At 43.7% G+C, this 11,537-nt stretch overlaps 1 protein-coding gene across 1 annotated transcript; it reads left to right on the top strand.

Moving 5' to 3' along the window:
• The first annotated feature begins 5,165 nt into the window (after positions 1-5,165).
• On the top strand, positions 5,166-10,658 carry LOC123057359 (uncharacterized). The gene is made up of 4 exons (XM_044480378.1): positions 5,166-5,175; positions 7,551-7,618; positions 7,754-7,852; positions 9,531-10,658. Exons 1-4 carry the CDS (start codon positions 5,166-5,168, stop codon positions 10,242-10,244), a joined length of 891 nt encoding a protein of 296 aa, XP_044336313.1. The 3' UTR covers positions 10,245-10,658.
• The last annotated feature ends 879 nt before the right edge of the window (positions 10,659-11,537 follow it).

Raw genomic sequence — 11,537 nt, 5'->3', positions numbered from 1 at the left:
AGAAAATTATAGTTGGACACCGATTAATATTGCAATATTTATGACTATGAATATTCATTGTTAATATTGCAATATTTATGACTATTCACCGAAATAGGCACTGTGTCCGTGGTAAGTGGACTGTTACTCCAACTGCATCTACTACTAAAGCTCTGCTCAAACCCGTTATCAAGTATGCATCCCGAAGTATTAAGTTTACAAGAAACAGATCATTGCAATAAGCATGATGACATAATGCAGACAGTAAAACATCAATCAATATGACGAGACAAAGTCATTTTACCCTTAGGGGCAACAATACAACTACGTGTCTTGTCCCTTTCTGTCACTCGGATATAGATCACCGCAAGATAGAACCCACTACAAAGCATGACCCCCTCTGGAGAAAACCCATCTTGGCCAAAGAAGCTAGATAGATCGGAGAGCATGCACAACTATTTAATTATAGAACAAGAAAACCTCAAAAGATTCAATTGAGTACAGTGAATAATCTGATTCATAAAGTGACAAACCATCATGTCCCAACAAACACACCACCAATTACATCAGATTGATCTCAATCATGTGAGGCAGCTCACGAGAACATGTTATTTAAGATCCAAAAAGAGAGAGACTCATCTAGCTACTACTATGGACCCTAAGGTTCTGACGGAACTATCGCACACAGTCATGGAGGCAGCAAGGTTGAAGAAGCCTTGGTAGATGGATTCCCTCTCCACCAGAGCTCCGGAACAGGCCTCCAGACTGGATCTTCAAAAAAGGAACTTGCGGCGACGAAAAAAATCTTATAAAAATATGGAGAAGGGTTTTAGTATTTATAGAAATTTATGGCGGTGAAATGGATGAAACGCAGTAGAGGTGGGCCCCACACCCCTAGCAGTGCGCCCTAGGCCCTGGCCGCACCAGGTGCGGGTGGGCTCATCTTGCCTCCTTTTGCACTCCTCCGAAGCTTCACGGGCCCTCTGTTTCCTAAAAAATCATATTAAATCGACATGGCATTCTGACCTTCCCAGATATTGATTTCCTGAAATATAAAAACATGCAAAAAAATAGGAACTGGCACTTGAGCACGGAATTAATAGGTCAGTCCAGAAAAATGACATAAAATGGTGTAGAAAGTATTAGGAATTTATAATATAATAACATTAAACAATCAAAAGTTGTGATACATTTGAGGAGTATCACACACCATCAACTTGTAGTACAAGACATGTATATTGTCTAGTTCAGTATATTTAGTTGAAGCTGGCTAGGTATTTCGTATGTAAGCTGGCTCAGGCTCATGTAACCGCCTAATCCCGTCTGGGTAGGGTTCCTCGGATTGATACCTCACAACCTTAATAGGCAAGCACCATAAAGCCTTGAACCTTGAAAAATTCTCTCCATGCTTATAATTAGTGTACGGTGAGGACAAACAATACAATCCATTATGAGAAGGAAGTTGAGTACTACCTCCCCCGAGGGTCAGAAACTAAGTAAACTATGTGTCCCGTGTGCACACATCTAGATCTGTTATTCGTATGCTTCCCATGTTTAGATCAATACAATGACAATATATTGCATATGCACAAACAAATCTGGCTGACGCTGGTGAGTCTAGTTAGGCTATGGGCCTCTATGATGGACGTAGTATAGGTCGTAATGAAATCAATGTATAGGCAACACTAGGCAAGCCAGGGTAGCTGCTCGGGCTCCTACCGTGCATCCCATTAGAGCTCTAGCAGAAAATTTTAGTTCACTTAGAAGTTTTTGAGGGCAAAAGCTAATGAACTTGGTTGTACTTAGATATTGCCCCAGCTCCAAGAGTTAGCTGGCTCTGCCACTAAATGTTAACAAGATTTCTATGTTTAATTTATTTTTGAACAATTTTGTATTAGAGAAACCTGCAAGATCTAGGTTTTTTTTGAGAAAAACTTCGATCTATTCATCAACTATCGAGGTAGTACAAAGAACATGAGAAAGTAAAAATACATCCAAGTCTATAGACCACACATCGATGACTACAATCATTGAAGCGAGCCTGAGGCACGTCGCCGTCATCACCACCACCACCATCCCCCCAATCGTTGGATCAGAGAAACTTTCTTCTTAGGACCAGCGTACGAGGGTAGCAACCGCCGCTGATGAAGAAAAGCGTAGATCGGAAGGATCTGACTTGTAGACATATGGATGCAAATAAATCAAGAACGGATTCAAGCGGTTCCACCAAAAGACGAACGCCGACCAAATCCCACGAGATCCGCCGAAGACACACCTTCAGGCGCCCTCTAATGAGGCTAGATGCACCGCTGGTACAATGGCTAGGCGGGGACAACTTTATTCCATCTTTTGAGAGCCGCCTTGCCTTGCCTTCCTGAGTAGAACACAAACCCTAAACAAACACAAAAAGACACCTAAAATGAGTTGGAGCCCTCCCGCCTACAAGGGCTGAGATCTACCATGTATCCATGGCCTAAGGCCACATGAGACGAGTTATACCTGCGCTACGCCGACAGGAGGCTAGCAACCCTAATCGCCTTGAGTTTACTAGAGCACAAGGCTGAATATTTCTATGTTCGGATTAGTTACTATAAATAATTTTATTTCAGTGCAAATACGAAGAAAACACACACCTACTAATGATTGAAGTTATGCTCTAGAGTTTGTATAAATATTATTTTCTTACAATAAACTAGAAACCACTATTAAGATATTTATTATACTATATGCCTTAGATATATTTACGATGATATTTAATGACATTAAATATACATGAACACACGCATATACATACGACATATGTACACTATATAATTTATGCAATTGCCAAAAATTGATTAAAGGGGACTTTTGTTACATCATACACAGTTTAAATTTGGAAAAACAATATTTTTGGTGAGTTATAATACAAATGTATAAAAACACTATAATTTATATTTGGCAACATTATCATGCAGTACTATGGTATCAAAGTAAGTAAAAAACATCCTTGTTAAGATTATAGTACAATAAAAGTAAGCTCAAAAATATAAAAGTTCGATATAAATCATCCTCTTCTACTGGCGTGCCTACATCGTCTAGTGAAGTTTATTCACTTAGCCTTACAGCAATTCTCAATTTCCTTTTTAGTTTTCTAACTTATTTACCTCACTATTTTTGCCTCTATATTTAATAATGGATTGATGGTCAGTATTGTTGAGTATAGTTGAGTACAGTGACTTTATCTGTCAAAGTTATTATGTGGCTAGATAGATGGAAATTAGTTCTGGACATGGTTTAGGGGGAGTTCATTTAACACTCTTACCAATAGAAGCGGATATTTAAAGAATCGAATACCGTGTTGATTCATTAACAATACTTACATAGTAGTAGATTAAACCAGAAGCTACAAATTGAACGTGACATGCTTAGTACTTTATTCATAGGCTGAGGCATGGTGCGGCTATGCGGGTAAATGGGTTATCAGGCCCACGCGAAGAATTTTAATTTTAAATTTGGTAGAACTAATTTATGAAATTTCTGATGACTTGAATGACAAATCTTTTGCCCCCTCCTTCTGCGATGACCAGCCACCCGAGCGTCCTCACCCCTGCCCCCAATTAGTTCCTACCTTTTGGTGGAGACACTTTTACCGGTGGCGTCCTTGGAGATCAATTTTTCTTGTCCCTTTTTCTGCTGAATCGTAGAATTTCTATTTTTTAGGACTTTTTTGTTTCGACACATGGTTCGTCCTTTCATTGGAGATTGGTGAATACACGTGAGTTAGGGATGGTTCAACTTCTTGATGGTGTAGATAGATGTTGCTTGGATGATGGCCTGAAGTTCTTCTTCAATGAGTACTTTAAGACACGACATTAGTGGGAGCTTTTCCTTTTTTATGTTTCTTTTGTTTATTTGTGCTTAGATCACATGCTTGCTTTGGCAAGTTATACAAAAACACCTCGTTTTAAATTATATTATTCATATAGATGAAATTAAGGTTGCTGTCTTTCAGATGGCACATAATAAATCCCTAGGACCGGATGGGTTTACTGCTGAATTTTATCAACACTTCTGGGACCTGATTAAAGATGACCTCAAACATATATTTGATGATCTGTATAATGGGACACTTGATATTAAAAGGTTGAATTATGGCATCATTACCTTGATACCAAAAACCAAGGAAGCTAATCAAATTCAGAAGTTTAGGCCTATCTGCTTGTTAAATGTTAGTTTCAATTTTTTTTTGCCAAAGTCTTGATGAACAGACATAATCTTGTGGCTGGCTCTATCATTTCTCCAATATAGACAGCCTTTGTTAACGTTAGATATATCATGGATGGGGTTCTAGTTTTGCATAAAGCACTTAATAGTGTGCATGTTAAAAAAGAGAGCGCTCTGTTGCTGAAAGTAGATTTTGAAAAAGCATATGACAAAATCAAATGGCCTTTTGTGATGCAAATGCTAAAAGGGAATGGCTTCCCTGATAAATGGATAGATTGGGTGATGAGTACTATTAGGGGTGGTAGTGTGTGTGTTAAGGTCAATGAAAATTATGGACCTTATTTTCAGACCCATAAAGGGCTGCGACAGGGGGATTCTTTATCCCCCCCTAATGTTTAATCTAGCAGTTGATGCTCTAGCTATCCTGATGGATAATGCACGAAAAGTGGGGTTGATCAAAGGTTTGCGGGCTGATAAAGTAGAGGGGGAATTAACATACTACAGTATGCAGATGGCACTATTTTTCTTCCGCAAGATGATTATGAAAGTGCCTGCAATTTAAAATACATACTATGTCTGTTTGAGCAAATGTCTGGTTTGAAAATTAATTTTCACAAAAGTGAGATTATCTTATTTGGGGCAGCTGAAGATAAAAAACAGTAATACTCTAGAATTTTCACATGCCCTGTGGGTGAACTACCAATGAAATATTTAGGCCTCCCAAATAATAAGAAAAGAATTAGGAATAAGGATTGGAAACCTTCGGAAAATAAAATTTAAGGAAAATGTGGGACTTGGCAAGGAAGGCTATTAGCTGGTGCTGGTAGACTGACCCTTATTCAATCCTCATTGACTGGGATTCCATATTTTATGATGTCATTCTATGGGTTACCAGCGGGAGTTGAAAATAGGATGAACTTTTTCAAGGCTAGACTACTGTGGAAGGGAAGTAATGATAAGAAAAAATATCACTTGGTGAAATGGGGAGAGGTATGTAAACCAAAAGATATGGGTGGTCTAGGTATTCATAATTTAGCTCTTATGAATAAAGCTCTGTTGTGTAAATGGTGGTGGAGAATTTATAACACAGAAGGGATGTGTGCTACCTCTTGAGCATTGCGTTGGTTTTCCCTTGAATAGGAAAGGGTGATGCATCAAAGTAGCGTAAGTATTTCCCTCGGTTTTTGAGAACCAAGGTATCAATCCAGTAGTAGGCCACACGCAAGTCCCTCGTACCTACACAAACAAATAAGAACCTCGCAACCAACGCGATAAAGGGGTTGTCAATCCCTTCACGGTCACTTACGAGAGTGAGATCTGATAGAGATGATAAGATAATATTTTTGGTATTTTTATGATAAAGATTTAAAGTAAAGATTGCAAAATAAAATAGATTGAAAACTTATATGATAAAAGATAGACCCGAGGGCCATATGTTTCACTAGTGGCTTCTCTCAAGATAGGATAAGTATTACGATGGGTGAACAAATTATTGTTGAGCAATTGATAGAAAAACGAATAATTGTGAGAATATCTAGGCATGATCATGTATATAGGCATCACGTCCGTGACAAGTAGACCGACTCCTACCTGCATCTACTACTATTACTCCACACATCGACCGCTATCCAGCATGCATCTAGAGTATTAAGTTCATAAGAACAGAGTAACGCATTAGGTAAGATGACATGATGTAGAGGGATAAACTCAAGCAATATGATATAAACATCATATTTTTATCCTTGATGGCAACAATGCAATACGTGTCATTTCCCTTTCTGTCACTGGGATCGAGCACCGCAAGATTGAACCCAAAGCTAAGCACTTCTCCCATTGCAAGAAAGATCAATCTAGTAGGCCAAACCAAACTGATAATTCGAGAGACTTGCAAAGATAACCAATCATACATAAAAGATTTCAGAGAAGAATCAAATATTGTTCATAGATAGACTTGATCATAAACCCACAATTCATCTGTTCTCGACAAACACACCGCAAAAAGAGTTACATCAAATAGATCTCCAAGAAGATCGAGGAGAACTTTGTATTGAGATTCAAAGAGAGAGAAGAAGCCATCTAGCTAATAACTATGGACCCGAAGGTCTGAAGTAAACTACTCATACATCATGGAGGGGCCATGGAGTTGATGTAGAAGCCCTCCGTGATTGATGCCCCCTCCGGCGGAGCTCCGGAAAAGGCCCCAAGATGGGATCTCTTGGGTATAGAAGGTTGCAATGGTGAAAATAGGTTTTCGTGGTGCTCCTGGATGTTTTCAGGGTATATGAGTATATATAGGAGGAAGAAGTAGGTCGATTGAGCCAAGAAGGGCCCACGAGGGGGGAGGGCGAGCCCAGGGGGTAGGCGCGCCCCCTGCCTCGTGGACTCCTCGTTCGTTTCTTGACGTCCACTCCAAGTCCTCTGGATCACGTTTGTTCCAAAAATCACGTTCCCGACGGTTTCATTTCGTTTGGATTCCGTTTGATATTCCTTTTCTGCGAAACACTGAAATAGGCAAAAAAAACAGCAATTTGCACTGGGCCTTGGGTTAATAGGTTAGTCCCAAAAATAATATAAAAGTGTAAAATAAATCCCATTAACATCCAAAACAGATAATATAATAGCATGGAACAATAAAAAAATCATAGATACGTTGGAGACGTATCAATGTGGCAGGGGATCCTAAAGAAAAAATATGTTAAAGAGAATTGCCTTACAAGTGTGAAAAAGAAAAAAGGGGGACTCTCAATTTTGGGGGGAAATGCTGAAACACAAAAACTTTTTCTTCTCCTTATGTAAATTTGAAATTGGTAATGGGGAAAATACTAGATTCTGGGAAGATTGGTGGATTGGCCACAAAGCTCTAAAAGACAGTTATCCACGCATTTATAATATTTGCTTTGATAAAGAGAAATCAGTGGCCTGTGTTTTGAAAAAAGGACTTGATAAAGTTAGCTTTAGAAGATCTCTTTGTGGAGAATCTTTGATGCTATGGGAGTATATAAAAGATGCATGTGAGAGTGTGATACTTGATAAAGCCCAAGACAAGATTAAATGGACCTTATCTGGGGATGGAAAATACACTGTCAAAACATGCTATAGATACATGATTCAAAATGGAATGCAATACCCATACAAATTTCTATGGAAAGTGAAAATGCCCCCTAGGGTTAAAGTTTTTATATGGCTACTACTGAGGAAAAGTATTCTTACCAAACAAAACTTGAAGAAAAGAGGATGGCAGGGAGATACACAATGCTCCTTTTGCGGGAGAGAGGAAGACATTGAACATCTATTTGTACATTGTTCGGTGGCCAAAATGCTATGGATGGTTATGAAATGCTCCTTTAATATACATGATGTTCCAGATAAAGTTAATGACATATTTGGCAGGTGGCTATCTAAATTTGAGAAGAATGATAAGAACCTCATGACCGTTAGTATTTCGGCAATGCTTTGGACGATGTGGAAACTGAGAAACATAATAGTCTTTGATAATCACAGGGTTACTGATCCCTGTGTTCCTGTAAATCTGATTATTAAGAACTTACATGAATGGTGTGTGTTGCAGAAAAACCAAGAAAGAATAGATCGCATGAAGGAGGGCGTAAATCAAGTTGAGCGGGTGGCCACGGAGTTCTTCAAGGCGACGCGTGGATGGGCGACTGGAGTTCCAAGACTTGGAGGCTCTTGAAGATCAAGCTACGCTGATGCTCATCTTCTCTGTGCTGCCTTTTAGCTCTTCTGTTTTTCTCCTTTATGTCCCTTTTGGTTTGCGATCTGAACTTCTGGCCTTGATGGTTATGACTCTATTCCAGTTACGTAATAGCTAGTAGTAACTCGAAGACTAGTTATGTTGGGTTTTCTTAGCGTTGCTTGGCGTTAGGGTTCACCAATCCTGACAGGATGGTATGTGGGAGGGGGGAGGGATGGATCCCTTCACCGACTTATCATCGTCAGATTGCCCCCCTGTTGCGTTGTAAGTCCTGGAGTCTATGAATGATTGATTTCTTTATATGAAATTGGACAGGCAAGCTCTCTTTTATCAAAAAAAAAAGATTATTCATATATTAGTTGGTTATATACATCAATATTAATTAAATTATTATGTATTACTACATTAGTACTAGTATTAGTTACTGATCCCAGCCAGCTGTGTGAATCATTTCTTCCTTACGATATTTCCGATTGGCCCAAACGGGTGGAGGACACCGTTGCTGATATTCTCGCCTCTCTCCTCACCCAGTTGTCTCAAAAAAAAAAAGACTGCTTGAGGATTTGAAATCTGATAATCAATGCGCAAGTATACCACCTGAGTGCTTGCCAGGCCCCCACACATAACCCAGTCTGGTCAAGTCACCTTTACTTAGCATACCAGCTTTAGCACAGGAACAGTTGGGTTAGCCGATGATTAGCGACCCCAGCACTTGCACTAGCGGCAGTAGAACCGTCCTCTTCATCTCTCCATAATTCATACGGACATGGATCATCAGGTAGTAGGAGCCTAGGATTAGGAGCGCCCGCCGCCGATAATGGAGTACACCCACACCCACCCATCCACGTTGCATGTTTAGCCATATCTAGCATCCCCCGGTAACCCTAATTAACCCGCCATGCAAAATGCCTCCCGAGGAAGAAAGAAAGAAAGGTGAGAGGAGGCCTCGTGTGCTGCTTCGAGCCACAAAACCGACGACCCGTCCCAAAGTCACTTTCGGTTCCGGTGAAGGTAAAAACGCGAGAGTTACTGACAGCGGCATCCACTGGCCACCGCCAGGAGAAAATTGAAATATTCAAAAGGTTGGCTTGCCGACCGACGGGACGGACGCCGTGCAACGGCTAACATGGGGTGATTTGATTTGACGGTGGCGGGCGGGGCGGGGCGGGGCGGGGCGGGCGTGGCCGGCAGCTTTGCGCGCGATCATGTGGCGTGATGCAGAGGTTATGCACAGTGATCGCAGTAAGTCTGGCGCCACTCCTACCACCTTTAAATTTTATTTGTACTGCGTGTGGTAGTAGTAGTGGTAGTACGCTACCACTATACTCCAGCAGTTGCTGCGTGCGTGGTTGTGCGTGCAGTGAAGTCGGGAGGAGACAGTGTAGTGTAGGTACCAACAGAATTTTTAGAGCCGCGTAGCATAGGCTTCTGCGGCGGCTTTTCTTCCATCTCGAGATGGCAGGGCGGGTGGATCCGACGGGCCACAGGATTCCGCTTCCGCCACCACCGTTGATCGATCGGTCGGTCGGTCACAGACGGAATGTACTCTGCTGCTGGGAGCGCTGCGCTTGCGTTTTCATGGCGGTAGAGGCCAAGCACAGTGAGTGTGAGAGTGAGAGTGGTGCGGTGGTAGCTGGTGCCTGGCTGGGAGGGACGAGTTGTCTTCCATCCGTCGAAAGGTTGGGGTTGGGGTCGGGTTTCATTTGTTTGGGAGCGAGGCGAGGAGAAGCCAGCTGAGCTGAGGAGGGGGAGGAGACAGGGCGGCCCCATTCCCACTCGCTCCCACTCCCTCACTCCCTGCTCCGCTCTGCAGCTAGCACACCATTCATTGATTCACTCGCTCGCCCGCCCGCTCGCTCGCTCCATTTCTTCTTCTATCCCTCGCTCTGCTCATTCCACGCGCACTGTCCACTCCATCCGTCCATCCCCATCCATCTCCACCGCCACCGACCCACCTGCATTTACGTTTCAGTCGCCGGCGGCGGCGGCAGGGCTGATCTGGGTTGGAAGCATGGAGGGGGACGACAAGTGGAAGCTGTCCAAGAAGGGGCGGAGCAGATCGGGCCGGAACTACTACTACGGCGACGCGTCCGGGGCCAGCACCAGCGCCGGCACCAGCGGGGGGCTGAGCCGGAGCTACTCGGCCAGCGTCACCGCCACCCGGGACGGCGCCGGCGCCAGCGGGAGCGGGGGCGGGAGCTCGTCGTCGGAGCAGCAGAAGAAGGAGGAGGCCGACTCCCGGCGGCGGCTGTCCAAGAAGTGCGTGGAGGCGGTCAAGGAGCACCGCGCGCGCTTCTACATCGTCCGCCGCTGCGTCTCCATGCTCGTCTGCTGGCGCGACTACTAGGACCTGCCGGCCACCTCCGGCAGGCCGGCCGCCACATTCTTTCAACCGTTTGCTTCTGCTCTTCTACCGCTGCTGTAGCTACGTACATTTCCTTCCCCCTTTCTTGGCTGGCCTAGCCGAGCTCTCCATCCATTCTCAGCCTATATAATCTTCTTAGCTTCTTCTTCTTCTTCTTGCTGCTTGCTTAATTACTTTCTTGATGTTTTTCCCCACTGTGATTTGGGCATGTACAGTACATCAGCCATGAGCGCCACCACCAGCACCAAGGTAATCCACCTAGCTAGCAGTCCCGTCACAATCAGCCACCATTACTAGCTAGCTAGCTCAGGAGCTCCATTTCGCTCTGTTTTTCCTAGTACCACGGAGACTTAAATTTGTGCAGCTAGCTTCATTTCAATCAAATTTGTCCTAGCACCAGCTGATGTTTTGATTTCGAGTGAGGGAGGCCGTTGAAGCAAAGCAAGATTGATCCATGTCGTTCCATTCTTTCACCTTTGCGTTGATTAATTGCTGATCCTTGTACCGGTACCAACAGTTTGTTGTTTGCGGTTGAAATCCGGTTGGCGGAGGGCGGTCAATTGACCGGACGGACGAGGCTCACGCACGCGCGCACGCAGAGATTGAATCAATCAGGAGCTCAGGGGCTCGCTCGTCGGCCGGCGGGCCAATGATTGTGCTAGTCTTATTAGTGGACGCCGGTCGTCGATCTGCTGGGTGGTGATGATGATGGGGAGAGTACAATTAGGTGGGGGATGGGACGCAACGCAAGTGAGTGAGAGTGAGTGAGAGGGAGCTTGTCAATTTGTTGGTGGGATTCAGGCATGGCATGGCGATAATGTTAGCTAGCATGGTCCCCTCGCTCATGCTCGCCCGATTCAGTCAAGCCAATCAGTAGACCAAATGTTCGCTTAATCTAGCAGCTGGGCCTCACCCGTCGCCATCGCCGTCGCCATCGCCATCGCCGTCGCCGTCGCCGTCGCCGTCCGTCGTCGGCCATGCAATGCACCACTGCCATGCAGGGCTCACTCTAGTCTACAAGGAAGAAAGAGAGAGAGAAGATTCAACGCATTGTGTTTGTACCCTTTTTTTTACTGGTACTCTAGCAGGTTGTTACTACTGCATGGTAAGTACTTTCACCGCGCGGTATGGACGCATGCATGGACGTACGGGACACATGCGCGGCACGTGCGAGATTCCCGTTGGCTGCTAATCGCTTCTTCGGTTTGCCAAGGGCCGTGAAAATATATGTATGTATACGCGCCCTGCGTACGGACTGTCTGGCACTGTGATTTT

Source organism: Triticum aestivum, chromosome 3A (assembly GCF_018294505.1).
Source record: "Triticum aestivum cultivar Chinese Spring chromosome 3A, IWGSC CS RefSeq v2.1, whole genome shotgun sequence".
NCBI classification, from domain to species: domain Eukaryota; kingdom Viridiplantae; phylum Streptophyta; class Magnoliopsida; order Poales; family Poaceae; genus Triticum; species Triticum aestivum.
This window is presented reverse-complemented; position numbering and strand designations above follow the sequence as displayed.